General features: G+C 44.6%; 1 protein-coding gene and 1 long non-coding RNA gene across 2 annotated transcripts in view; one reads left to right on the top strand and one right to left on the bottom strand.

The window, feature by feature from the left end:
• The first annotated feature begins 994 nt into the window (after positions 1 to 994).
• On the top strand, positions 995 to 5,708 carry LOC126638379 (neuropeptide Y receptor type 6-like). Its single transcript, XM_050312213.1, has 4 exons — positions 995 to 1,914; positions 3,379 to 3,455; positions 3,546 to 3,578; positions 4,569 to 5,708. The coding sequence occupies exon 4, from the start codon at positions 4,587 to 4,589 to the stop codon at positions 5,706 to 5,708; it is 1,122 nt and encodes a 373-aa protein (XP_050168170.1). The 5' UTR covers positions 995 to 1,914; positions 3,379 to 3,455; positions 3,546 to 3,578; positions 4,569 to 4,586.
• Positions 5,709 to 7,104: 1,396 nt separating this feature from the next.
• LOC126638381 (uncharacterized) overlaps positions 7,105 to 26,620 on the bottom strand; it is a 34,281-nt gene continuing 14,765 nt past the window's right edge. Inside the window, exons 3-4 of the long non-coding RNA XR_007628583.1 lie at positions 11,274 to 11,458; positions 7,105 to 7,357 (exon numbers count right to left, since the gene is read on the bottom strand). This is a non-coding gene — a long non-coding RNA (uncharacterized LOC126638381). The remainder of the gene's footprint in view (positions 7,358 to 11,273; positions 11,459 to 26,620) is intronic.

Raw genomic sequence — 26,620 nt, 5'->3', positions numbered from 1 at the left:
ACTGAGCAGTTTAGAAACAACATGATCACTGATGAAAAGCAAACACAATTCTGGTACCCATTAACCTTTTTTTGCAAACAGACGCTCCAGCATTTGACTGAAAACAGTGCACCCCGATCCTTCCTCCACAGCTACAGGTCCCACTCAGCACACTTACCTTTGACATCAGGTTTGAACACAGCAGCAGCAGCTACACCCACAAGCCTCTGATGCTGGACGTGATCTCACTCACAACAGGTGTCAGCACAATTAAATCCACACATGGCAGCAGGTTGATGGGACTGTAAAACCCAGGGGTCCCACGTTAAACGCTCCAGCTTTTCCACAGAGGAAGGACTGCATAGAGCTATATTAGAAACAGAGGCGTATGTAAATAAGCAAATTAACCTTTGAAATCCTTAAATACAATCAGAACATCTTTTAATTTTGTTGACTTATTCCCTTTATAAACACATAATGCATTTTTATGGCTTGTTCTGATGCCTGTCTGGCACACTGCGTGTCCAAGTCCTGATTCACTTCCTTGGGTTACAGCACAACCAGAAGTAGAATTTCTAAAGTACTTTGGCAGAGCTTTGTTTCTGTAGTATTTTTGACACAATCAAAACCAGCAAGTTCTAGAAATGCTTAAGAAAAGTGTTTTCACGCTGCTTGATTGTAGCATTTTTGGTTAAAATATCAGAAATGCCAGAACACACCTAGAATAAAAAGCAATGGGCTAAACTAAAGAGCAGGAAATTTTAGGGGGAGGTATTAAGGAGTCTTCCTAACACTAAATTAGGCTCTTGAGTACCTAACATAGGATTACCACAGATGGTTAAAAAACAGGCTGGACAAACACATCATGAATAGGTAGAAATATATTTGTCTGGGTGATCACACAGGTTCCCTCCACCCCACCCCTAGTTTCTGCAAATACAGTAGCATGACAACCAACAATATTTTCAGGTAATTAGTTCCAAACTGCAGTTTCATCAGTATTGCTCATCCCAGCAATCCTACCACTGCTTTTCAAAAATCATTCTCTCAAAAAAACCAGATTGAGGTATTAGGGATTAAGTGGAGACAGGTACGAATTCAAGAGTTTATTCAGCAACTTACCAGAGAGCACATCATAAGAAAAACAGTTCCTTTCCATTCCCACAAATGTCCACTCTAAATATTTAATAGGGAAACACTGAATTGAATGCTAATATTTGTAAATAAGTGACTACAAAATGCATGGACTTTTACTGGAAAAACTGTAATAAAAATAAAGCCCCTTTTCACCATGTGCTAATGCAATGTGCCATGCTTTGCTTTTCAGGAATATTTTTATATCTGTGGAGTATAAGCTAAAATATCAATTTAAAGTGAAAATCTGATTATCTTAATTGTAATAAAGCCAATGACACACTTAATAGGGTGTGCACGCTCTTTCCAAGCAGGCTGATGTACAGTCATATCAGTTAAGAAAGCAATATGCCATCTGCAGATATTTATATATGAAATCCAACGTAGGGAAAACATTTGTACTACAGAACAGATTAAATAATTGAAAATGAAATAGCAAGATAAGGTGTTTGACAAGGTGGAGGGAAACTGCTCAGTGGAGGAAAATCCATCCCCATGACTACTGGTCCTTCCTCCTCCTCCCTGCTCACTGCTGTTCGCCTCTCCTTGGATTCCAGAGCTTGTTTTATTCCTCAGCAGCCTCCCTGCAGCCTGGTGGATTCAGTGCACTTGGAAACTGTGGATCTGGGGTTTGTTTCAGGAAGACAAGAAGGGAGAGTTTAAGTATTGCTGTAGCAGCAGATGGCTTTGCTCTGGATTCTGTTACACACAAAGAAGATGTTTTTGCTGGCTCTGTAAGCACAGAAAGGGAAGAGGAAAATTGTTAAAGGCAGAGTGGATATGACTTGAATTTTTCAGCAGGTAAGAAGTCAGAAAATCTGTATAACTGTGGCAAAAGTTACTGAAATATATCTTTTAAAGCATTCTGTTATTCTGTACCTCCTATATTTAAAATTGAATGGGAAATTTCCTCCACGTGTTGTCTGTGCAATACTTTGGAACTTAATAAACAATGTTTGTAATTGAAACATTTACTGGTCACCTTGAAGGGATGGGACTATTCATCTTTATCACAGGTAAGAAAGCCTTTTTAAAACTCACTTTATTTTAAACCTTTCTTTTGCTTAGGAACATTTCAGTAATGTATCTGCAGATAGAGGAATGAAACAACTAGGCTGAGGGATTTCTAACAGCTTCTAACAGCTTCTAGTGTTAAACTCTCACTGTGGTAGAGAATCTTTTTCAAAATGACTGAATTAGAGGTTGAAGTAATTAGTTCTTTCTATTAAACACTTCAATTCTGATATCAGCTGCAGCTGTGGTCCAAGAACACTGATTCCACTAAATTTTTTAGCTTTAAAAATACCAGTATTTATTACAATATAGTTCAGCATTCAGTAAGTATTAGAGTAACTTATTTTTTTTATGCTGTGAATACTCCAGTTGTTTAACAAGACAGGTGTAATGGTTTTATTGCCAAGGAAATGTTTAAATTGCCTCGCAGAATGGCAGGTACTAAAGGCTGCACTTTTTAACTCCCAGCACAAACCAAACAGTGAAAAGAAATTGCACTTTTCCTGAGAAAAGGACAGTGTAGATGGAGCTGGAGCTCTTATTCTTGCCCTGCTGGAGTAGGAACACCTGCAAGGGACTAAAAAAATCTATCTGAGCCATCAGACTTTGAATGGTTTTTGCAGACTGACTGTGCAGGTTTCCATGCCATTCCCTCAATATAGCTGTAACCAAGCCAGGTGCATTATTTAGGGAGATTACAGGGCTTAATGCCAGCCCTGACCACAAATTAAGTCATATTTGGGACATCAGGGCCACATAGAGTCACAAAAATCTACAGCCACTCCCACTCCAGAATGAGCATGCTGGTCGAAAGGGTATTTTAATTAGAATGAGAGTGGTATCAGATGCTCCAAAGGGGGTTGTGTTGTCTTTTATATGTTGTTTTGTTTGGGTTTTTTTTTTAGAATCTTAATTTGAAGCATCCAAACTTAATGTCAAGTAGAAGTATCAGGACAAAGCAGTACAGGATATAATTCTGGCTGGAATATTCTTTGAGTGTCTGGGGGCAAGCAGCTACAGAATCATTCCCATTATAATCCTGGTTTTGGTGTTTAATCTTGTGCAAACAACACATTTTTTTTTTATTCCTTAGTGATTAGATAATGGCTATCATTTCTATGACAAGATTGACAAATCTTCTACACATAAGCAGATTATTTCTAGTAATAATAAAACATCCACCCAACCCTTCTTCTTTTTGTGCACCCCCTTTTTACTTCCCACTGCTTCTTCATTCTCCTTTCTCCACAGGCTCTCAACACTATTACTAGGGGTGAAGAACTATCTCCTTCCAGCCAGTTTTCCAATAACTTCAAAAAGGAATTAAGGTGAGTTAAAGTTGAGTTTTGAAAGGTATGTGTGTAGAACATACTTATTTTTGAAGTTACTCATTCCATCCTTCTTTTTTCCTTTCCCAGGTTGGAAATAACCCCTTTCTGGCCAGAGAGCTGGTGAGCCTTTAATTTAAGATTAACTTGTTCACTTGATGATAAATTCAACCCCATCATCTGCTGAACCCAATTCTTCTCAATAATATTAGTTTTATAACAACAGAACTGTGCTAAATATCAGATTTTTCACTTGACACCTGTTTAAGTTGGAGCTGAAAGAAGACTCAACTCTGTGTCTCTTGAGTACATGCTGCAGTCAACCACAAAAAAATTTAAGGGCATCATTTGTCAAACTTGTACAACACTGAATAGTGTGTAGGGAAATGAAACAACACTTGGTAACTCCTGACAGAGAAATGACTTTGTGTACAACTATGATGTGATCTGTGTTTGGTCTACATTTTTCTCAAGTTAGATTGAGGAAAAAGGCCGTGCTACCTTCAATGCATCAGCAGAACAGGAAACTGCCTCAAAAATATCATTCCTAGAGGTGTTGTACACCACTTGAGCTCAAGCACACATAATTTTGATCAAGTCAGGAGTTTTTGGTGTATTAGCTCACACTGCTTTGTAGGTTCTGAAGACAATATAAGTGTGATGTCTAAGATAGCAACGTGGTGGCAGGACCCAGTTCTTCTTTTCTGATTATACAAAAGCAACTAATTATCCTCACTGGAATTCACTGACCTTGCTAAATCTTAAGCAGAGACAGATCTTAAAATATTTGATTCTGAAAAGCAAACTTTATCCACAGTTGGTGGAAGAGGATTTGTATGAAAAGGCCACACAAACCAGAGCTGCTGTCACTGCTGTTTCTTGTACACCACAGTCCCAGCTCAGAGCAGAACCTCAGAAAGGTGACATCCACCTCCATCCACAGATAATCATAACCCCACTAATAACCACTCACTTTGCCACTACTGTGATTAATCACATTAGATTTACTCAAAACCTTAAGGACACTGACTGCAGTGACAGACCCACAGTAATCACTGCTTTGAAAAGCTCCATACCAAGTATATTCTAAATAACACAAGGTTTTGTCCATAGGCTGGGAGATGCTTCACGATGGATAAAGCCATTCAGCACCCCAGTGAGATCCCGTCCAACCAAACTGTCTCTAACTTTAGCATTTCTCAGTTCCTGAACTTTGACACATGCCAGCTTTCCTTCCTTGCAGAGTTCTTGCTTATTACAGCTTACACCTTAGTTTTACTAGTGGGGCTTTTTGGGAATCTTTGCTTGATTATTGTAATAAAGAGGCGGAAAGAAGCTCAAAATGTTACCAGCATTTTGATTGCCAACCTCTCTTTATCAGATGTCTTGATCTGTATCATGTGCATCCCTGTCACAGTTGCATACACCTTAATGGACCACTGGATATTTGGGGAAGCAATGTGTAAAATGGGTTCTTTCATACAAAGTTTGTCTGTCACAGTCTCCATTTTCTCCCTTGTACTCATTGCTGTTGAGAGGTATCAGTTAATTGTGAACCCACGTGGCTGGAAGCCCAACATTTCACACGCTTACTGGGGAATTCTTTTCGTCTGGGGGCTCTCCCTCGTGATATCCCTTCCTTTTTTAATATTTCACCAGTTGACAGATGAACCCTTCAAACACCTGTCTTTCCACAGTGATTTCTACAAGAACAAGGTGGCTTGCATCGAAGCATGGCCCTCTCTTACGGAGAGGCTGATTTTCACCACCAGCCTGCTGGTTTTCCAGTACTGCTTCCCACTGGGGTTTATTTTCATCTGCTACCTCAGGATATTTGTGTGTCTTCGAAGGAGACGCTTTAAGATAGACAGGATGAGGGAGAACGAGAGCAGGCTGAGTGAAAACAAAAGGATTAACATGATGCTGGTGTCAATTGTTGTGACTTTTGCAGCTTGCTGGTTGCCTCTCAATATATTCAACGTGGTTTTTGACTGGAACTACGAGGCACTGATGAGCTGCAATCACAACCTGGCATTTACCATCTGCCACCTCGTGGCCATGGTCTCAACGTGTATCAACCCCATCTTCTATGGATTTCTGAACAGGAACTTTCAGAAGGATTTGATAGTATTAGCTCACCACTGCAGATGCTCAGCATCCCAGGAGGAATATGAAAATATTGCCCTTTCAAATCTGCAGACTGATGCATCTAGGGGGTCTCTGAAATTAAATAATCCCCATGTGGATATATAAAATAATCCAACAGCAGTTTCCAAAATTTTGTGTTTTGTTGCAGATGGCCTCTTTCTGTAGGTCTTGATCATGTTACCACCAAGTTTAGAGGGAGTTTTTGCCATTTAGTTCAGCAAAACCAGGATTATGCTCCCACAGGCATACTCTTAACAGGTCCTTAATGATAGTATTAATGCTAATAAACCACTTCCAAGAGTCATAAAGATCAATAATAAGGAATTATAAACAGTATTAACATCTTACTTTTTTAATCCACAGTTTCAAAGTGATTGGCATCCAACCTTGGCTCCAAAAAATCATTTCCATTTCAGCCACTGATCAGATGTCCTCCCTAAACCCCAGCTTCCAAGTAAACCCTGAGCACTGTGGTGTTCCTGACTTCAGCAGCCTTTCTCACAGTTCTCTGGCCTTTTGACTTTCCTGCCCTACACTGATCCCAGCCCTGGTTACAGGTCCTTGAACTTATCCTAAGCCTCCACCATCTTCCTTTCAACCCCAGCATGCAGTTTATTTTGGTTTGGTACCAGTCCAGCCCAGAAACTGTATTTTAACAAAGGGAAAGGCTAGAGTTGGAATTCTTTTTTTTTTTTTTATGAGCACTAAAACAGTTGAAAAGTTGATTTGCTGCAAAGATGTCTTCACTCAGATTGTTCTTGCTGTTCAAGATGAAATACATATTTAGCATTTCTCCTAAAAGCATTGCATTCTCCAAACCACCAATACAGATCATTGCTTTTGCTCTTACCATCACCACTGGGCCCTACAATAGACCTTTTAGAATCTCCATTATCAAACAAACACACTATGAATTCAGAGGAAATTTTGTTTTAGCTACTTACCCAGAGCTCTCTCTGAGCAGAAAATGAGGTTTGCATTTTCATTGCAGCAATATCTTTCTCCACATTCGTGCACTAGCAAGAGGGTACACTTGAGCAGATGTGGTCATTTCTGTCCAGCTGTGTTTGAAAACAGTTTCTTTGTAGCACAGTGCATAGAAGCCTAAAGGTGTAATACTGAACACAGCTTTTCTCAGACTAAAACATTTTAAAAACCACTTTCCAGTGTGGCCATGAAAAAATAACCAGACTTATTTGTCATCCATGCTACAGTTTATATTGGGCTATTTAAATACAGTACTTAGAACACTGTAGTCAAACAACTCACCTTGCTTCCTCTTGTTCAAGTTAAATATAATTAATTACTTGTATTGCTTAAGAATCCTTTCTTCTTTTCTTTGGAGTTTTTTAAAACACTTAACACTTGCACATAAAACTCCTTGCAACGTGTTCCCTGACGAGCAATTTACCAACCCCCCACTTAAAAGAATTAACATTTCTATTACAATGAGCTCCTTGCTGATTCAGCTGTGATGAAACCTACCCTCAGGCCAGTAAAATTCTCTGGGAGAGGGACCATCATTTTCCACAGTCAAGCAGTTCTTAGAGGATTCCTTCAGGCCACAGTCCTCTTGCTCCAGCACTTGTTCAGACTGGCTGCATCACTCTGCTCGTCAGAGGAGCTCTGTGAGAGGAGCCTCAGGAGCTCTTGCAGATGCTCTGGGTTGTCAAGTGCTCCCTGATTCACCCTGAGCAAAAGGACCTCGCTGAACTCCATCAGTGCCAGAGCCCACTGCAGTCACCAGGGCAGCCCTGCTCACAGGGGCAAGAAAGGCAGAATTAGCAACACAGGAATCAAGAGTGACAGCTATGGAGTAGTTTTGGCATCATTTAGTATTTTTTTCTACTTAGATCCAATATCACACCTGTGCACTGGAGTGCATAAACCATAACTTCAACACCTGCCTTGTGCATCATAGAAAAGAAACCAGGAGACAGATAAATGCCTAATAAAGGCCGATGATCACACTGATGAGAGTACCTTGGTGTTAATTAGTTCCACTGACTCCACCCCTCGATCACTGGGCTCCTTCTATTGCTGGTTCACACCATCTGTTTGTTCAGCAAATGGGTGTTTAAGTTAAAAGCGGCAACTCGCAGTCGATGACCACACTGAGCACTGCCCAAGGGGCTGGTGTGTGCTTTGGTGAAGGGGAGGTGCTGTCCAAGGTAATAAGGGGAATCATCACTGTCTTCATTGCACTTGCTTAAATGAGAGCAATTCTGATCCAGGAACTTCATTTTCTTGGAGATTCCAGTGCCCGTACAGAAAGTCACCTAATACTGCCAGAAGACCACTCACTGAACAGATCATTTTAACAAATCCTGGTGGCATTCCTGGGCTATCAGCTGGATTTCCCTGAGTTTGGAACACAGATCTCTATCACTGTATTCCTCATATTTAAGCGGTTTACAGCTTCAGGGCCCGTGCTGAAAGCACTTTACGAGCACAGGACATTCACAGTTTAATTTATTAATATCAGCACAACAGTTCAGATTACTCTCAGTGCTCTCAGAAGCGTCTCAGAGAATATTTAGAGTTTGAATCAGGCTGAACTGAGATTCCCATGTGTCAACTTGGCCTAAGTGGCTCCCAAACCAGCATTCAGGCACACCCAAGTGTGCTTAGTTTAACAGCAGAGGTGGGTTTAGTATCACATCCCAAGTGGTTTAAATACAGCCCCAAAATTAACGCTGATTTAAATTACGTGATGCTGATGGATGGTCTCCCTTCACTGTCTCTCCCTGGAAGTGCTTGGGCAGTGCATTAGACAGGCATAAAAAAGATTGCCGTCGCTTTTTGTGACACCAATGGTCTGCTCACGACATCCTGATCAGACTCAAGCAATCAATTTTTCCCTTCCAGTCTGAATCTTGGCACGAGAGGGTTCTTCATTAGCAGGTGGGAGCATTCTGAGCAGTGACTTCCTCGAAATCAAACCTGAACAATCACACTTGTGCCTTGATTTCTTCTTCTCGTTTCTTCCTGACACTTTCATTTGACTCAAGTGCTGATGCTCCATTTCTGTCCTGAGCATTCAGTTATCAAGTGTCTCTTCCTGATGCTGCACTTATAAAAATCATTCTTAACTGAACAGAGGATCATCACAGTCTTGAAGACTCTCAGTACATCCAATTGGTTTCATGTGCATCCTGATGCTGAATTTCCAGGCAAGTCAGTAGGAGTGAACTGACTTTGACAAGAACAGGAACAAAGAATAGTTTTTTGTTTTTAAAGCATAAGTATTATGGACTCCAGCATGGTGTGACAGTGATATCTGTAACTGCAATATGCAATGCCTAAAGGTGGCTCAAGTTAAATTACCCTGACAAATTACCCTGTGTTGGGTAATGATGATAACTTCATTTCCTCTTGTTGTACTGACATAGCAAGTAGACAAAATTCTAACAGCCTTTCTCACCAGAGAGTTGTGACTTGATCACAGAATCATGGAATGTTCTGAGTTGGAAGGAACTCACAAGGATCATCAAGTTCCGGCTGGAGAGCTGTGAGCTTCCTCAGGGGAGCAGCAACATGGATTTAATTATTGAACTGAACTAGAGGGGTTGAACTGAACCTGAACTCCCAAATGATACCCCAATGTACAAACAAACTCTTGGGTTGTTTGTTGGTTTTTTTTAAACTGCATCAGATCTTTGTTCACGTGGTCCAGTTGTGTAGACCAGACTAATATATTTATAAACATCCTTGTAAATGAACATACCCTTACCTGTCTGTGTATTTTATGGTTGATTGGTTTAACTGTAAGCACATATAACTAGGCTGAGATACCTGGGAACTGGCATTCATTGTGAAAATGATTCTGTTGAGCAGAGAGATCGATTGATTACTGACTGTAATTCTGTCTGTGGACAAAGGCAGTGCCAGTGCTGTGTGTGATTTAAAGACTTTGATTGCTCCCATCGACTGACAAATAAATATTGCCCTGTGTAAAGCTGCCACTGTGCCCAGCTGGTAAATTGTGCTGTCTGTAATGGGGGTAGGACAGTTCTCACGTGCCCAAAGGCCAAGAATCACCGAGAGGTCAAAGAAAAATACAAAGGCTGCTGCAGATGGAAAGGGTGAGCACAGAGCAGACAAAACAGGGACTCAAGGGCACAAAGGCACTCAGGAGGGGACTTGACCAGAGAACAGATGGAGGGGAGGACACAGAGCCTGCTCTGGGGAAGAGGGGTGACCTGCAGAGATGCCCTGGCACAGCCAGAGGGGTACAAATTACACCCCAGAGATACCACTGTGCCAAGGTGACCCTCTAAAGCATCAGGGTGAACCAAGAGGAGAGGAATAAAAGACACAGAGAAAAATTGAAAAGCAACAGGGTATGTGACAAACAAGGAAAAAAAAATTTTAAATGGCCAGCTTGATGAAAGGAGAGAGAAAATTTAAAAGCTGAGGGGTACAAGGCAGAGGAGAAAAAAACTGAAATTAGGGAGAGAAAAATAGACAAAAGTAGATATGGAAAAATGATTCAAAATAAGAGGAGAGCAAATCTATAGCAAAGCTTTGAGAAACCTCACAATGTAAGGGTCAGATGGACAGCAGATGTACTTAGTGGAACCTCATAGACTCCATAAACACAAAACTGTCCTTTCAATTCTATGCTAATAAGACACTTAGAAATATTCCACAGTGGCAACCTTAGAATTATCTTGTCTGGTGTCACTCATTTTTAAACAAGTTTCCTTTGGTTTCCATGCAAATGCACTGACTGATGCCTTTTATTTTATTTCATTTCATTTCATAGGCTTCTCCATTAGTCACAGGCTATTTACATAATGTGATGGAATTGGCACCTGTGTGGAGCAGAATTCACTTCACCCTCAGACCCAGTGAGGAAAACTTGTTAATTTGTGCAGATGTCAGGGCTGTAACAGCTCCATGAATCAGTTCTTCCAACCAGCAATGGCTACAAGAGTCACAGGAAGCTCTCCAAGCTTGGGTTCCCTCTAAAGAGAATCTCTCAACCCCCCTGGTCAGCTCCATTTTTAGGCTGGAATCTTCTGCAGGGCTTAATTCCAAATTCCATGGAGCCAGAGCTTCATGGCCCAGATTTCCCAGGCACTCCTGCAGTGACTCTGCACAGCCTCCACCTCCACAGGCTCCCAGGGCACCCTTCCATTTCCCAGCACATCCAAGTGTCTCCCACCCTCAACACAGGCCAACAGATTTTTCTATTAGCAAGCTGCAAAAACGCTGCTTTTGGGGCTAAAATCACTTGGATGGTATCGTTGAGTCAGATGATTCCATGCTTTAATTTCTACCTCAAAGCCATCTCAGGATTTGCCATCATGACAACCACTAAAAGCCATCCCATGACTGTAGTCTGACCATGTTCCCATATTTACTCAAGTAGCTGGCCACTGGAAGCTGCTTAATCCTCATCAGTTTATTGGGTTTGGGGAGGGGGGGTGTTTGGGTTTTGTTTGCTTTTCAAATAAGTGCAATGACTCTTCTTACACATGAGATGTAAACCTAGGCAAGAATTAAATTCAAGAAGTTTTGTGTAGATCAAAACAAGAAGGGAGACAGTCTCTCCAAGCCAGCTGTTCCATTCTTCTGGAATTTCCTCAACAAAACTATCCAGCTCTCCTCCCCTTTTACACAACTGCAGGAACCTGACAGCAACTGCAGCCTTGCAGTCCTTACCCATTGCCATTGCCTCTTGGGCAGATTCCACTGCTAAAGGAGCTCTCTTTGGCTGCAGGATCAATGCCAAACAGCGTGGATTTTGGGAAGAGGCTTGACTCTGAAGCTGCAGGGAAGGAGCTGGACAGAACAGAGCCAAGAGAAGCTCAGTGGAGCTCAGACCCTTGAAGAGACTCAGGACAACTCTGCAAAAAAAATGGAGATACAGGTTACAAGCCTCAGAGCAGATTGTAACAGCATTTAAACATTCACCTATGTTTAACTCAACACACCAGCTGCTAACTTTTTCAGAGAAAAAAATTGTATTTGAGCATCGTGTCTTCACAGGACACTTTTACAGAGACCAAAAGGCACAGGAACCATTTAATATTTAACTTGCACAGGAGGGAAATCCACACAGACACTGCAAAGAGCAGGAGGAGCCTGGGACACTGCACTGCTCCAGCTGTGCTGCAGGATGGGCTCTTCACATCCTCCCTGGGTGGCTCAAAGTTTATTCTCTTTTGAGGAGCTCCAAAGCAAAGGTCAGAGGGACCTCACCACACCCACAGGGTAAACCTTTAGGAGGATAATTAGTCAGCAAATAATCTCTTCTAAGATATCCAAGCCACTATTTGACTATTTGTAAAGAATATCTTTATCAGTCGACTCAGCAAGGCTGTCAGCATGGCATGATACCCCATCCAGCACACACTCACATTTGTGCATTTCAGGTGCCTTTAAGTCTCTTATTGCTTTCAGCTCTTTATTCCCAGACCTTTCTGACCACGTGAGCAGGTCAAGTTCTCACTTACACCAAATGCACTGTGCACTCCTACCCTGCACAGAAATCAGACTCAGAGATCTGCTCCTTGGGACTGGTGTCTTTTGTCCTTCACAGCAACCAACACCACACGTGTCTCTCAGGCAGCCTCAGCTTTCTCCTCAGCCTTTGTCTCGGGTGGGAGCAGGGAAACATCACACTCCAGTGGCTTTGGAGCCACCATCCACGTTAGTGACCAAAAACATGATCCAAGAGAGCCAATTCTCCATCACCCCCAACCTCTGAGTGCTGCAGAACCTGCCAACGAGGGTCAGGTACGAGGGCACAACTGTCTTTTGAGGTGCTCTTTATCAACTAAAACCAGCTCCAATTTTTCCCTGTGTTTAGGCTTGCAAACAAAACCATCGTCACACTGCTCTGAATCATCAGCTGGAGTGAGGGAAGTCCCGTGACTGACAAGATCGCTGGTTTCTAATTAAAGATGAACTTGTGAGACTCCTTTAAAAGTTGGCCACAGGGTTAGCATTGAATCCGAAAGCAAAATCCGAGTTGACTGAAAGGTCAGCAAACCCAGGGAGATAATTACTGCTTGATGTTCCAGGAAACCCAAGCTCTGACACTGAGTTTAAAAAAAGAAAAAGAAATGCCTTTGATGAACGATAACAAAAACTTTCTTTCTTTCCGTCTCCATCATGCAAACGGATCAGGCACAGAGATACTGAAGGCATTATGCAAGAAAATTGTGGGAGTCCAAGTATCCTGTTGAACCTCACATCTCTATTCACTGAAATATGCACAAAAATTCAAATATTTCAAGGGAAAAGTAATTCTTTTTTGGTGTTAGTATAATTTGGTTTGCTGACTAATCAATTTTCAGAGTTGATTAGCTTTTGCTTTGAGCCCTTGCCTCTTTCTAAAGGAAAATATACAGTGTACTAAGATTTTAGGAGTCCTCAAGTCGTGTTAAAAGGCTGAGGTGAGTGTTAAAATACTTCCAGTGTGATTTTGCAGGGAGGAGACCTGCAGCAGCTTTACAAAAAGCATCTGAGAATAGCAACAGCAGGTTATGAGCAGAAACAAATTACGAACAAAGGAAAATTATGAACAGTCAAATTAATATAATCAAGGGTTACTGTACATCTGCTGTTAAGAAATAATAGCTGCTTCTTGTTGTCTTGAAAAAGCTCAAAAAACCCAGCTGCTAACTTGATAATTAAGTGGAATTTAAAACTATACAGAATGACTGAACAGTTGAGGACAGGAAGGGGCATCTTGAGATCATCGAGTCTCACCCCCCCCCATGTGATAAAATGCTTTTTCTGAAGTCTAATCATAAATTTACCTAATTAAAACTTCAACAGAAGTCTGCTCCTGGGACAGCTGGCCATGGAGGGGCCCCGTGGGTGTGCACACCAGCAGCGCTGGCTCGTGGCTGCACCGCTGCTGACCCTGCTGGTGCTGCTCCAGTTCTGGATCTCCCCAGTCTGGGGGGATATTTTTTTTTTCTCTTTTTTTGTTCACGTTGCTGACGAACTGGGAGCTGGAGTCCCTCAGAAAAACCAAAATCCCCCAGTGGGGGCCACTTCAGCTGCCAGCACGAATGCAGTGGTGAGCAGGCGTGCCATGGAGCTGCTGATGAAGCAGGCAGGAGCCTGGTATGTCTGGGCAGGTGTGCAAGCAAAAAGCAATCCTTTTTTTCCCCAATTTTTTTCAACCAGGGATGAAATCAATAGAAATTAGTTTCCTGCCCACTTCATCCATGGGGTCCTGATGGGTTTGGAAGTAAATATTTCACTACATGGTACAGATAGAGAAAAAGAGACCAGCAGAACCCAGAGATCCTGCAAATTACTGCCATCCCCATTTTATATGAAATATATCTAGAGGATGCTTGTCAAATTCAATCTTCATGAATGTGTGTCAACCTTTTATACTGACTTCATTCCTTTTACCTTGAGAGCAATTGAGGTGGTCCCCGAGGCAGATATTACTCACATGGCACCTTTAACAATCAGATCAGCACAGTGTTTACTCTGAAAGCTGCAGCCTTGGTGCTCAGCATTGAAATGAGATCTCCTGAGCAGAGCACACAGCCTGGCCCCCAGTTCCAGCCCTGTCTTGGAGAGGACCATGCTCACCATATGGTGCTCCTGCTACGCCTGTGCTGTTTCTGGCTTCCAACACTGGAACTGTGATGGAAAGATTTAAAAAGAAGGCTTTGATCCTGCCAAGATGTCTGCTCACCACACCACAGACCTTTTTTCTGGTAGTTGAACTGTGCTGTGGACCCTTCAGTGATCTCCATGTTACAAATTCACATTCCTTAGACCTCCTTTTACCCACATGGCTTTCCTTCCTGCTCCTCTTGCAAACCTGTGTGCCTGGATTTGAACGTGCTTTGACTCTGACATTATTTACCTGGGTGCAAAGAATGCAAACTTATACTCTAGGCAGTCAAATGAGTCCTACAGTCCTTAAAAACCTCATTCCACCATTTACCCAACACTCACCATCAGCACAAGGTGCCACTTCTGCAGCACAGGCAGACACCCCAAGGACCAGCCAGTCCTGTGCCCACCACCCCCGCCCACCCCTCCAGGCACAGCTTCCATATAAACCCAGGGGAAAAACAGGTACTGACAACTCTTTCTTAACTAAAGGTGCCCACATCCCAGTGTCAGCGTTGGGTAACAAAGAAAATAAAATTACAGTTTACTCTAAAGCATTATTTTCTAGATGAATTGCTCTGAAGAATTTTTGGTAGACCGAATACTCCTTTCAAAGCAAATTATTAGGGCTGTATAAAACCCATTCTTTTTTACTCTGCTGCTCAGCATTTAGATTAATCTCCTGACTAGTTTTAACATCTCAGCAGTCATCCTCTTGCAAAAATGAACACTTTTGCAGCCCTAGTTAAAAAAAAGCCTTGAAAGGCTCCAGAATTCCCAGGGGGTGACAGAGGTACAAAGGAATCTCCTTCTCACAGCACCGAACCTTCTTAAATCCTGCTGGCTGCAGCCAAGACAAATCTGGCTCATGTAGCACTCCCTTCATGCACTGAGTGCATCAAAAATGAGGCCATTTGGTGTGCAGGATCAAAGGTAGGAATTGTGTCATTATCTGGGATGGTTATGGAGGCAGGAAGGTCTCACCCAGGCTGAGTTTCCAAAAATGCGTGCGGGAAATGGATTGCTCCTGTCTCAAAGCTCGTCACCCGTTCCTAAAATCCTCTGGTGCTCAGCTTGGTCTACCTGGACTTTCAGTTTCTCTCCCTCCTCCTCTCTACCACTCCCTGACTTAGTGGGAAACAGCAGAGGTGACATTTCTCACAGGATTTAGCAAGAACATCTACATGATGCAACAACATAGCACCAGGATTTTTAACAACCCATAATTCAGGTTAACCAGTTAGGACAATGAAAATCAAAGGTTTGATTTCGGAGGGAAAAAAACCCCAAACAAACAAAAATCCCAAAGTAAAAACCAATCAATTAAACAAACAAACAAAAAACCCCAGCCCAAACCAAAATAAAACACCAACAAACCCTGGAAATTGAGCAGCTATATACACATAAACATCCTCTCAACCTGCTTGCATCTGTAGTATCAGGGCTTGGTTGGCACAGCTACATCACCTGGAAGTCTCCAGTTTGGACCAACATCCTTGCAATCTCAAGCTACCAAAACCCAGCCACAGAAACCCAACACACTGAGCTTGAGCTTTCTGAGGGAAATCAGTGTACTGCCAGCAGAGTAAGTCAGCTTTCCCCGCTCAAGCCCTTTGCTCTTTAAATACTTTTTAAATGTGAAGTTGTTGGATATCACAAAGAATACACGTTGGCAGATCAATTCCCTCATTTTAAGCATAACAAAAGGTCAGGACAAACTCAGCTCTAGATCCTTGCCCAGGGTGACTTATTTTGCTTTGAATCCCAGCAGTGCCTGTGAGGACCAAGAACCTTTTTCTGCACTTTCCTGAGCGCCTGCAATGCTTCCTGCACCAGCATTGTGCCAACTTCCCTTCTCAAGCAACCCAGACCTCTGCTTGCCAAATTACCACACCTTACACCAGCACTACTATAAACAGTGTTCAGACATTGTATCATCAATGAATTTATCCAGCTGCATTTAGACAAAACCCTAAGAGAATCCAGACCTGCTTTGTGCCCGAGCTCTCTGCTGAGCTCCAACATCACCCTCACTGTTCTGTGAGTAAATCCACAATTTCTACATATTTTTCTCCTGTTGGCCTCCATGGAAATATGAAGAGCCTGAATTTATGAAACAATCAGATTTTTTCTTTGCTCAGCTCTGAAAAGAAGGAAGGAAAAATGACCAAAAGTCTTTCCCAGTCTCACTCTTTTATTGTATTGACATTTTGTCGTGTTATCTCCGGAGTCCCAGTCACAAGGGTTGATGGAATTACTTCAGTCCATAATAATTACTTGCCCACATCATAAAGCTATTATGGCCCAGTCTGTCATTATTAGCCATCCTTGTTTGGCCAAGGCAGCAGGTTGTGTTGGTCACACCTGTAGTACAGGCTGGGCTGGGCAGCTCTGATAACAGCAAGTACCTGCACAAGGCATATCTTCAGCTGGGAGAATTCACTTCTTTTGAAAAAGCAGCATATCAGCAAAAGTTTAAGAGGAGTGGTTACTTCAGTGCCATATTTCCTGCCAGTCTTTTATGGCTACAAACTATTTTTGCATTGCAGAAAAGCAAGGCAGTCTCATGCTTAGATTGTACCTAATTAATTTTTCATACTAAAAACCTCCTCGTTGCCAGATGGCTGATATGTGGCCATTTAGAAACCAGAAGGTATCAGTCAGAAAAAAAAAGACAAACCCCTCAGCTTTGTTCACTGAGCCCCTTTTTTCCCTATGGCCTATATTGTACCATATACCTTTGAATGGGGAAGTCTTCTAAGAGAAGCACAAATCTTTATGATTTTAATGCCTCTCTCTATCCTTCAGAATTATTCTTTGTCATTTCAAGCCATGGCTCTCCAGGTTAAAATACAGGAGCACAGAGTATTAACCTCTGAGTTGTCTTTCACTAGGGCAAAAGATCTTTGTGTCACCATCACCATCATCATCATCATCATCTAACCAGGGGCCACTGAGAAAGATGCACAGGGAAACCCAGAGCCTGGGTCTGCTGTGGCCTCTTTTGGCACCCCAAAGGTACAGTTTGCTGGCAAAGGAAGAGCATCCCCAGCAGGACAGCTGAGCAATGGACAGAGAGCACTGCCAAATCCAGCACCAGCACAATCCAACCCCGTGTTTGCCAGTGCCTGGGCAGAGAGGAGCATAGCCCCATCTCCTTCCTGCACAGGTGAAGCCTGGGCTTACACCAGCAGGGCAAAGGCATTTCTCTCCTGTTTATTCCAGCTACCTGCTGGCTAACATTTGACAGAATGTCACAGGGAAAGAAAAAAAGTGCTCCTAATTACAGTCCTTCTGTCGTTCAACTCAGGGGTTTTATTGGAAGAGAAAAAGCATGGAGAGCAGCTAATCAGCTGCTCCTAACAAATGAAAGTCTGGAGGTTGATTTTTTCAAGTGATTAGTGGTGCAAACACACATTTTCACAAATCAGAATCTTTGCATTTTTATCCAACATTTTCACTGACCAAGGAATGATCAGGGAGGGACAGTTAACAGCCAAGGCCAGCCTCAAATACCCAGTGGCTTTATTACCACAGCACACAGATTTGACAACCTGTATTGCAGCTTTGTTTCCAAACTCCCAAGAGCTTCACAGGTTCCACCTGCAGCTTAACTAGAAGCCAAAGCTGTTGCTCAATACCTGCACATATGATTCTTTCAGGACAAAGCATCACTTGCTGGACAAAATGCCATTCAGCCTCACCCCAGCCATTCACCCTCTCCAGCAGCATTTAGCACCGCCACTCCCATGCTCGAGTTAGGAGCTCTAATGACAGCAGCTGCCAGCAGCTTGGGGGCTGAAATAGGAGTTGGAATGGCTCAGAGTCAGATGATATACCCTGAAGGGAGCTAACAATAAGCATGGTGGCATCAGGCAGCCCCTATATCTGCTGTGCTTCGTTCTGTACGTGCCAGCCCCTGGAGGTACCGAGCACTTGCAGCCCACTGTGCTGCTGGGGCTGGGGACACCGGGTGACCAGCACTCACCAAAAACACCTTCAGCCAAAGACAAGCCACATAAAAACACAGTCAGGAGACCAGTTGTATAGACCAATAACTAGATTCAACTTAAACCTCCAAAAAAGGACAGTTTTAATAAAATTGTCTACTGACTCATTGTCTAAGTTTCTGAAGGTGAAAGTCAGGCAGGGTTCACAGTTTCTCTTGAAGAGAAACCCACTGCCTAGTGTAGGGCTCTCACAAAATCCCACACCTCCACTTCCCAGCCTGTGGCACTGACAGGAGAATCAAGCACTGGCAATAGCCATGAGATGGTTTCCCAAACCCTGAACGACACTGGACATTGGTGCAGTGTCTCCAGTCAGGGATGTTTCTCCTCTCCCTTATGCAGCTTTAAAATCATAAAACTATAAATTAACACATATGGGACCTGAGAGTAAAGGCTGATACCTCGTGTTTGCACAGGCTCAGAGACAATTTCACTGCAGTTCTCAGTGGAGTTAAATCATGCACTGTGGGCCCGTGGTGTTATCAAGATATGAGAAGGAATGCATTACATAAATATATATTTATCATAGGGAAGGGAACAGCTGAGACCAATTTTCATTTTTGCCTCTACACTTAGACATGCTTTGTAGATATTTTCCTTCAGCAAATGACTCAATCCATCACAATTAAAGCAACACAATATAATCTTTCCTTTGATTTAATTGCTTCCCTTCTACCAAATATACGAGTTCAAAAGACATTCAAAGCAATATTTAAAATAGAAAGATTATTTTCAAAATTAGCACAAATCTCCTAATGGGTTCAGAACTACATGCTGGGAGTCTTGCAATGCACTGGGTCTTGGTACTTAATTTTAAATGATTTCCAAGGTATGCCAGCATGAATCTGAGTTGATATTTCCCAAGGAGCCCTAATGGACTTGGATATTCAAATCCCTGAGAAGATCAATTCGCTTTCCCATGAGCTGCTGCAAACACCCTCCTTCCCCCACGTGCTCGGGGCAGAGCTGCTCCCCTCAGAGCCAGGGCAGCACCCACAGCCCACGGGAGGAGCAAGCCCTGTGTCCTCCCCAGGCAGCAGCATCTTGGGTGCTTCCACAACCCAGGAGCAAGGCCATGGGGGAGGTCACAAATGGGAGACACCAAGGAGAAACTCAGACAGGGTCTGTTGCTCTGGCAAAGACACTCGTGGAGAGGCAAGGGCTGGCTACAAAACCAGGCCACATGCCCCAGAAACTTTGCTCATAGCAGATTCGACCTGACAACTTAAAAGCTTTCACTAATAACTCCATAAGCTTGCCCCAGGTCAAACATACAGATGTGTTTGTTAGACAACAAACCAGAGCTGTGCTCAGAGCTCTGGAACTCTCCTGTAACCACAAGGCAAGCAGAGAAGAGCAATTCAACATCACCCCAGCCAATGAATGCAATTTCTCCTGTCCTTTCCTGTCTTGCATCTCCTGCCTTTGTTTTCCACCCCTTTCCCTTCCTGTACCTGCTGAAGGTTTCATTTCATGTCCAGGCTCTGCTGTGGAGAACCTGTGCCAAAGCCTCTCAGGCAAAAGAACTGAGGACTTGTGAGACTGCTGGGCCAGGTTCAAGCAGGGGCCACAATTCCTGGTCACTGCTGTCACACCCCCAGACATGGCCCTGGCCAGGGGAGCTCACGGAGCAGCTCATCCCACCCACCAACTCTCCCAAGCTGCTGCCTGTCCCAGCCCCTGAGGGTGTGTCTGTGCCCGCCTGGGTGACAAGGAGCTCTGTCCCATCCAGCACCCACCAAGCAGAAATCAAATCCCCAGCGGGAAAGGGAATTACAGGAGGAATTACAGCCACCAGCTGCCTATAAAGTTGCTTATATTAAAAATAATAATAATAACAAGAAAACACCTCTGCTTGAGCTGAATTTTACAGCTGAAATGCTCAGCACTGTTTCACCTGCCGGGTCACCAGCCCAGGCTGCGCTGGAGTTACCTGCGGTTTGCTGAGCAGCACAGAGTGCTGGTGCCATCTGCTGTCCTGGCAGGCACAGGCACGTCAGGTAACAGCATCACAGAGGAAAATGACTGGATTAATCCGTGTCTGGCATAAATGAAAATCCCTCAGATGCCTGAGGGTCTCCTGTGGCAGTTTAGGGATAAACGGGGTTTTAGACAAGATTTATTTACATGGGAAATATCACAAGCAAATCCTTGCTGACACAGTCCTTGATGCTGCTTGAGATGACACAATGCCCTTCTAGAAGCAAAGAGTGGGATGGAAACAGAGAGAGACACTTACTTTTAGGGTGAAGTTACTTTTAGCTTTAGCTTAGTTGGTTACTTTTAGCTCCTCAGCCAGGAGCTTAACTCCTGCAGCTCAAAAATCCAGCTGTCCCAGGGAGAACAGCACCGAGCTCTTTCCCTAAAAACTTATCTGCTATTTAGGACACACAAAACCAGCTTCGTATATAAAACCCAGAGAGAAACCCCGCCTGCTCTCATCCAGCTCCTCCACCACCAAAGGCTCTTGCAGAGGCTCAAAATCCCCATCTGGAAAACTTCTCAAGATGCCCAGACCTGCACCCAGACCTGGCACAGCCAGCAGGTCTCAAGACACTGGTGTGGGTTTCACAGGGGAGGTTATCATTTTGCTGGCTCCCAATTCAGCTGCTTTGTATGAGAGTCATTTCCACTGTCCTTCTGGAGAGCTATTTATACTCACAATTGGGCTCTGCCTTAAGCACTTAAGCCCTGCTGTCTAGCCAGAAAACAGCCTTCCCACCAGTGCCTCTCCCTCCCCGTGCCAGCCCCTAAACTCCAGTAAAAGGTGCCACACTCAGGAGGCAGGTGGAATATTTCTGCCAGAGCACAGGCAACATAAATTGAAATGCCCTTGCTTGTGGGCGCTAAACCCTGCAAGCCTGAGGGCCAGAGGTGCTGGTGTGTCCATCAAGAGAGCTGCAGCTGTTGGGGTGGCATCCTGAGCACGCAGGGGGAGCTCCTGCCAGAGCTAAAAACAGCAGGAGCGAAGTGCCGGCCATCCACGTGGTGTGGCCGTCCCTGGCTGAGACAAACCAAGGGAAAAGGCTCTGCTTGGAGACACTTTCTCAGTAATTTAACTCCACCTCCCCAGCACCAAAGGGCAAGCCCGACCAAAGGGGCCACTGTCAATGTGGAAAATGGGATGAGAGATCACGATGAACTCGGTCTTTTCTGCTTGAGCGAGCGGGTTGCTCAGGGGGAGGCCGGGATAAAAGATTCCTCTCCCTGGAAATGTCTCAGCTGTAGCTGCAAAAAACTCAGACCCACATCCAGGGGGGAAGCTCATATAAAATTCTGGCATATCTTGCAGAGCTGTATCGTGATGCAGCCTGCAGAGGCTTGTCAGGACCCAGCTGGGGGCACATCAGTGCACTGTCTCTACAGACATCAGGGCAAGTGCCCTGCCCAGGACTGGCAAACATCCAGCAACGCTCACCACTCCTCAAATTGCCTATGGACAAGTCTGTATGGCCCTGACTGGCACAAGGCTTAAGTTACAGCAGAAAATACATCAGATATGTCAAAATATCTGAAATTCAATCCGAGGGAATGCAACCAGAAAGCAGCTTTAGGAGAGCTGTAAGAGCACCCAATAAAAGGGGTGCCTTGGGGCAGCATCTTGTAACATCTCTGTTGCAACACTGCAAGTGAACTTTAACTTGAGGCTTGCCAGTCTCCCCATTAAAACACTGCTCCAGCATGTGGAGAGCAAGCAGGCAGCTCTGCTAAGTTGCTTTCAGAAGTTAATACTGACAGATGACTGAGGATATCTGCCAGCAATGCCACTTCTGTTCTGCAGTAACACAGCTCCAAATGGCTCATACTCCTCTGCAGGCCTTTCCCACCACACTTGCTCAATCCTCTTGAAGTCTGCAAATATGCCCCAGCACAATTTAGAAGAGTATTTGGCTATCGGGGTCAGAGATAATCTGAATTTACAAGATACCCACGATAAGCACCTAAGCTAAAACTACATATCTGTTTGGCTCACTGAGAACATCAGATCTTAAATGGAACAACAGTGTCAGGAGAAAGGTCAAACACGTCCTGTTGTCCAAACACAGCCCTCACATAAACCTGCATTGCTGCTCTGAAGCCAGAGGAACCATATCAACACAAATTTGGGGTTGGAGCAGTGTACTATCAAAAATTAGGGCAGCCCAACAACTGCAGGTGTCAGATTTGGTTCGGTTTAATCACTCAGATTTGGCTGAGTCTACTGGTGAGTCCAGTTTCAGACAGGTTTGACTGAGTGTAACCAGCCCAGCTTGGCTGATTCTACCCGTGTTTACCACCCACGTGGAGACCTCGGTGTGGGGAGACAGGAGGGAAGGCTTGGGGAGCCTCCCAGCACACACTCACAGCCCCTCCACAACCCTGGGAGCCCAGGCAGGCTGTGACATCTCCTGGCAGTGGCACCTCTGTGTGACTGGGACCTCCCAGAGTCCCTCCTCTGCTCACAGATGGTTATGTTTAACTCACAGTCACGTTCCCTGCGCTTCCCTGGGGCTGTTACCAGCGATGGGCACCCCCACCCTCACACTCCTCCCTGCCACAGGTGGGTGTCCTGCCTGCCCAGAGTCCTCCCTGCCAGGAACTCACCCCAGCCAGCCCTGACTGCCACAGGTAACCCTTCTTTGGGAAACACCTGCTGGGGCCTGACAGCCCGCCTGGAGCTTCTCTCTCTCCCGAAATCTCTGGCACTGCCAAGCTCCCTCCCCACCCCCAGCTCACTGTGAACACCAGTGTATGCCCAGTGTATCCTGTATCCTCATACAGGAATGCATTCTCATTCAGAAAATAAAATAAAATAAAAAAAAATTCACTCTTCATCTGCCTCAGAGTTTGATGGGATATAAATTGAAATGTCACTTCAGAGGCCCCTGTCAAAGCACTTCAGGAAGAAGGGCCCCAGCATTTGTGGCCTTCACAGCAGCTGCTTTTCCATTTTGGGAAGGGTTTGAGATGGCTGGAATAGCCAGTCTCTTCCCACCACCCCTGCATTCGAGCCAGCCTCAAAAGTTCATCTGATAATTACGCCATCAAGAGGTGAAGAATAGTTTAAATTCCTTGGGCTGGATTTTCCAGCAAGGGGGCCCAAGTGAATCCCATTGATTTGTGGCAGAGTTGCTTGCCCAGAGGAGGAAGGGAGCATCCCTACACCTTAGTCTGTGCTGGAGAGCAGGATCCACCCACCCTTGAGCACTGATGGCCTTGATGCGATTTACAGTGACTCCAAAAAAATGCTAAAGGCATTAATAACAGTACCAGGAGAGATGCTTTAGCCAAAAGTAATGTACACCCTTTCACGTGGCTTCTGGGACACAGCATGGATGAAGCAGGAAGGTAACTGGAAAAATTTAGGAGCTTGTGCAGTCACGAAACTGCTGAAGGCTGACAAAGCCAGGCCTGAACTGTCTGACCCCACTGCTGGAGTGGGAGACAAGAACCAATTTGTAGACACTTCCAGAGTGATGAGCAGCTTTGTTTGAGGATCTGCCTCCTACCCCTTATGTATTGACACAAAGCAATTCCTCCCAACAAACTCTTAACTGGTGTTTGGGAGCACAGGAATCTCCACCTACACTTGCAGCAGTGACACTGGGCACAGACACAACCCTCCACTTCACAAGAGCCCTCACTCCTGCTCCTCCCCTGCCCAGCACCTCACTGAACAATGCACCTGGCTTGAAATTGAAGTGTTTAATGGCACTGCACCATCAACAGGGCATCACTTCAGCTCCCATCAGCTTCACACAGCTCTTCCACCAAGTCTGCAGGATGCTGACACCAAACTGTTCGAGCCAGCCAGGCAAATGCTGGCTCCACCAAACCCAAACTGTCTCCCTGCATTCCTCAGTGTTTGGGGAGAAGCTCAGGTTTTCTTTACACCCCAAGTGAAAAGGAAAATTCTTTACATTCCAGATCTGTGTAAGGGAGTCCTGTTCCTAATGAAGTTTTTCTACCCTACTCTTTCAATGTAGAGAGCCACAATCAACCTGAGCTGGCGTCTTTCCAGCACTCAGGACTATTAGCATTTCAAATTATCAGCAGCCACGGATATGGCCACTGTTGTATCTCACAGTGCTGGACCTGTTTTGTTCCAGCTAATGGTGCCACTCTGCTGACTTTCAAACAGGCTGGAGGGAATAAATTGCTGCAGTTTATTCCCATACAGCTGACATTCCCGCCATGCCATCACTCACAAGCAGGGATCTGAACATTAGAAATGTAACCCACCACCCCAGACAGCCTTCAGACCTCAGAGGGGAGCTGGTGGAGAGGAGACTTGCAGCTTCAAGACTCAGCATTGACTGCAGCTGCTGGCAGCAGGAGCACCAAACCCCAAACCTGATGGCTTACAGAGGTGAGTAACACTTTAATTTCTAGCATATAAATCACGTTCTCAGGATGCTTGAGGGCTTTTCAGGGGTGGGGAGAAGAGGGGGGATATGATTTTGAATTTCAGATAGCAGCGTTCCCCTGGCTGGCACACCGAGCCCTGCTCTTACCCGTGGGCTCATCAAGGGTGGTCATCTGGGCATCCTGGCAAGCCAGGAGCTCCAAACTCACAGCATTCATGGCTCAGCCCTCCTGCCTGCATGAGCAGCTCTTACCCAGGAAGATTGTGGTCCCCAAAGCAAGGGAGGACTCCACTGCCAACCAGAGCATCCCAGCTCCATGGGGTGAAGCCACAGTGAGCTCTGCACCCCTCAACACCTCACTTAGTTCATGAGGTGTTTTGCAAGCAGCTAATCCATCAAAGCTTCATTTAGTTCCTGGGTTGAGAGAAGAGGCAAACAGTCCTCTCACCTGAAATGTGGGCTTGGTTGTGCAGCAGAGCATCCACAGAGCTGGGCTCCACAGCCTCCTCCTAAACACGTCTCACTGGCAGGCTGAAGAGAAAAGAGATAGAGTTGCTACAGGGAAGAAAGTGGCCAGAAAATATAATGTAACTTCTCAGTGAGAGTCTTTTCACAGCACTGGGAACTGTAGGCAATGGAGGTGACCAGGACAGTGGGAGTGGGATTTGGATTGAGTCTTTCACCCTGCTCCACCTTTCAGCAGCACAGGCTGCTCTGATTCTCTCACAGCACATCATTTGCAGCCTCAAAAGTTCACTGTCCAGCAAACTAACTGACATTGTGCCACCAAAACACATCACCTGGCTATCCCTCTGCAGCAGCCAAGGAGGAAGAACAGCCCCTGCAACAGGGCAGCAGCAGAGAGTAACCTCAGGCAATGGGCAGAGCTGGGCAGTGCCCTCCTCTCCTATCCCAGCAGGGCAGGACCCAGAGCCCAGGCCCTCCTGAAAGGAACTTCATTCCCTCTGTTACTTGGATAACAACTCTTCCTTTTCATAGTTTGCTTTTCAGTTGTATTAATTAGTAGATTTTGCTTTGTCCATAACACTGTTATCTCCCAGAGAAATTCCTCACTCTTGTTGCAAAAGGTAACAAAAAAATTCAGTGATGTGTGTTCACTGCCTGAGAGAGCTACTTTGTCCATTTACCACAAATACTATTGGCAAGAACTGCAACTCACCTCCATCTCTGTTGCTGATTCAACCTATAACATTTTAAATGCATTCACTGAGCAGCTCTCTAAGCAGAAGCAAACTTTTTTTTTCTTTTTTTGGCAGGGAGGGCAGGCAGAGACAATGCCCTGGCTCTCCTGTGCCTCACACTGCACACATGCCTTCCTATCAACAATTTCCTGATTTCCAAAGCCTACAGAGGGCAGGGGACAGCCCCTCACTGAGTGCCAGGGCTGCTGCAGGCTCTGGTTGTAGCCCAGGCTGGAGTTCACAGCCACATTTGTGACATATTTCCAGAGCAGCTGGGTACACACTAGATCAGGCATTTTTGGGTTGTGAGGCTTTCCAATAATTAAGCAATATCAGTTACCTACAGGACACCTGAGCTAGAGTTTGGCACACGTGCTCCCCCTGCCACTCTCTAGCAGACAGAAAATTCAAGCCCTGCCGTATTTTTCAGGTTTTCCTACCTAGAAAATTTGTGCCTCAGCTGCCAAAAAAGATGGCAATCTGAGCACCCACTGAGATCACTAAATGTGCTCTTGGGTAATTAGCATGATGTCTAGCACATCAACAGGCTACCAGCAGCTTAGGCTCAGACCACTGCTGGCTTTCAGTAGATAAACTTCTCACTGTAGAAAACCTTTTCATGAGAGGGGAACAGAGAGAACATGACCAGAAAACCTTTCCCCCAGCTGTAAACAGAAGCAGGTACCTACAGGCACATAATGGATTACAGGGTGAAAAAAAAATAAATAAGTCATGGCTCACTTTTCTAAGGAAATGGCATTAAAATCTAAGAGCTCGGGCAGTGAACATCTACAGCTACAAAGCTACAGCTCTGATTTATATGCAGTCAAGTGCAAGCTGAAACCAGGCCCTTTGGG

The sequence above is a fragment of the Myiozetetes cayanensis genome, unplaced genomic scaffold (genome assembly GCF_022539395.1).
Source record: "Myiozetetes cayanensis isolate MyiCay16 unplaced genomic scaffold, myiCay2020 scf17, whole genome shotgun sequence".
In the NCBI taxonomy this organism is placed as follows: Eukaryota; Metazoa; Chordata; class Aves; order Passeriformes; family Tyrannidae; genus Myiozetetes; species Myiozetetes cayanensis.
The sequence above is the reverse complement of the archived record's forward strand: the minus strand, read 5'-3'. Positions and strand labels throughout refer to the sequence as shown.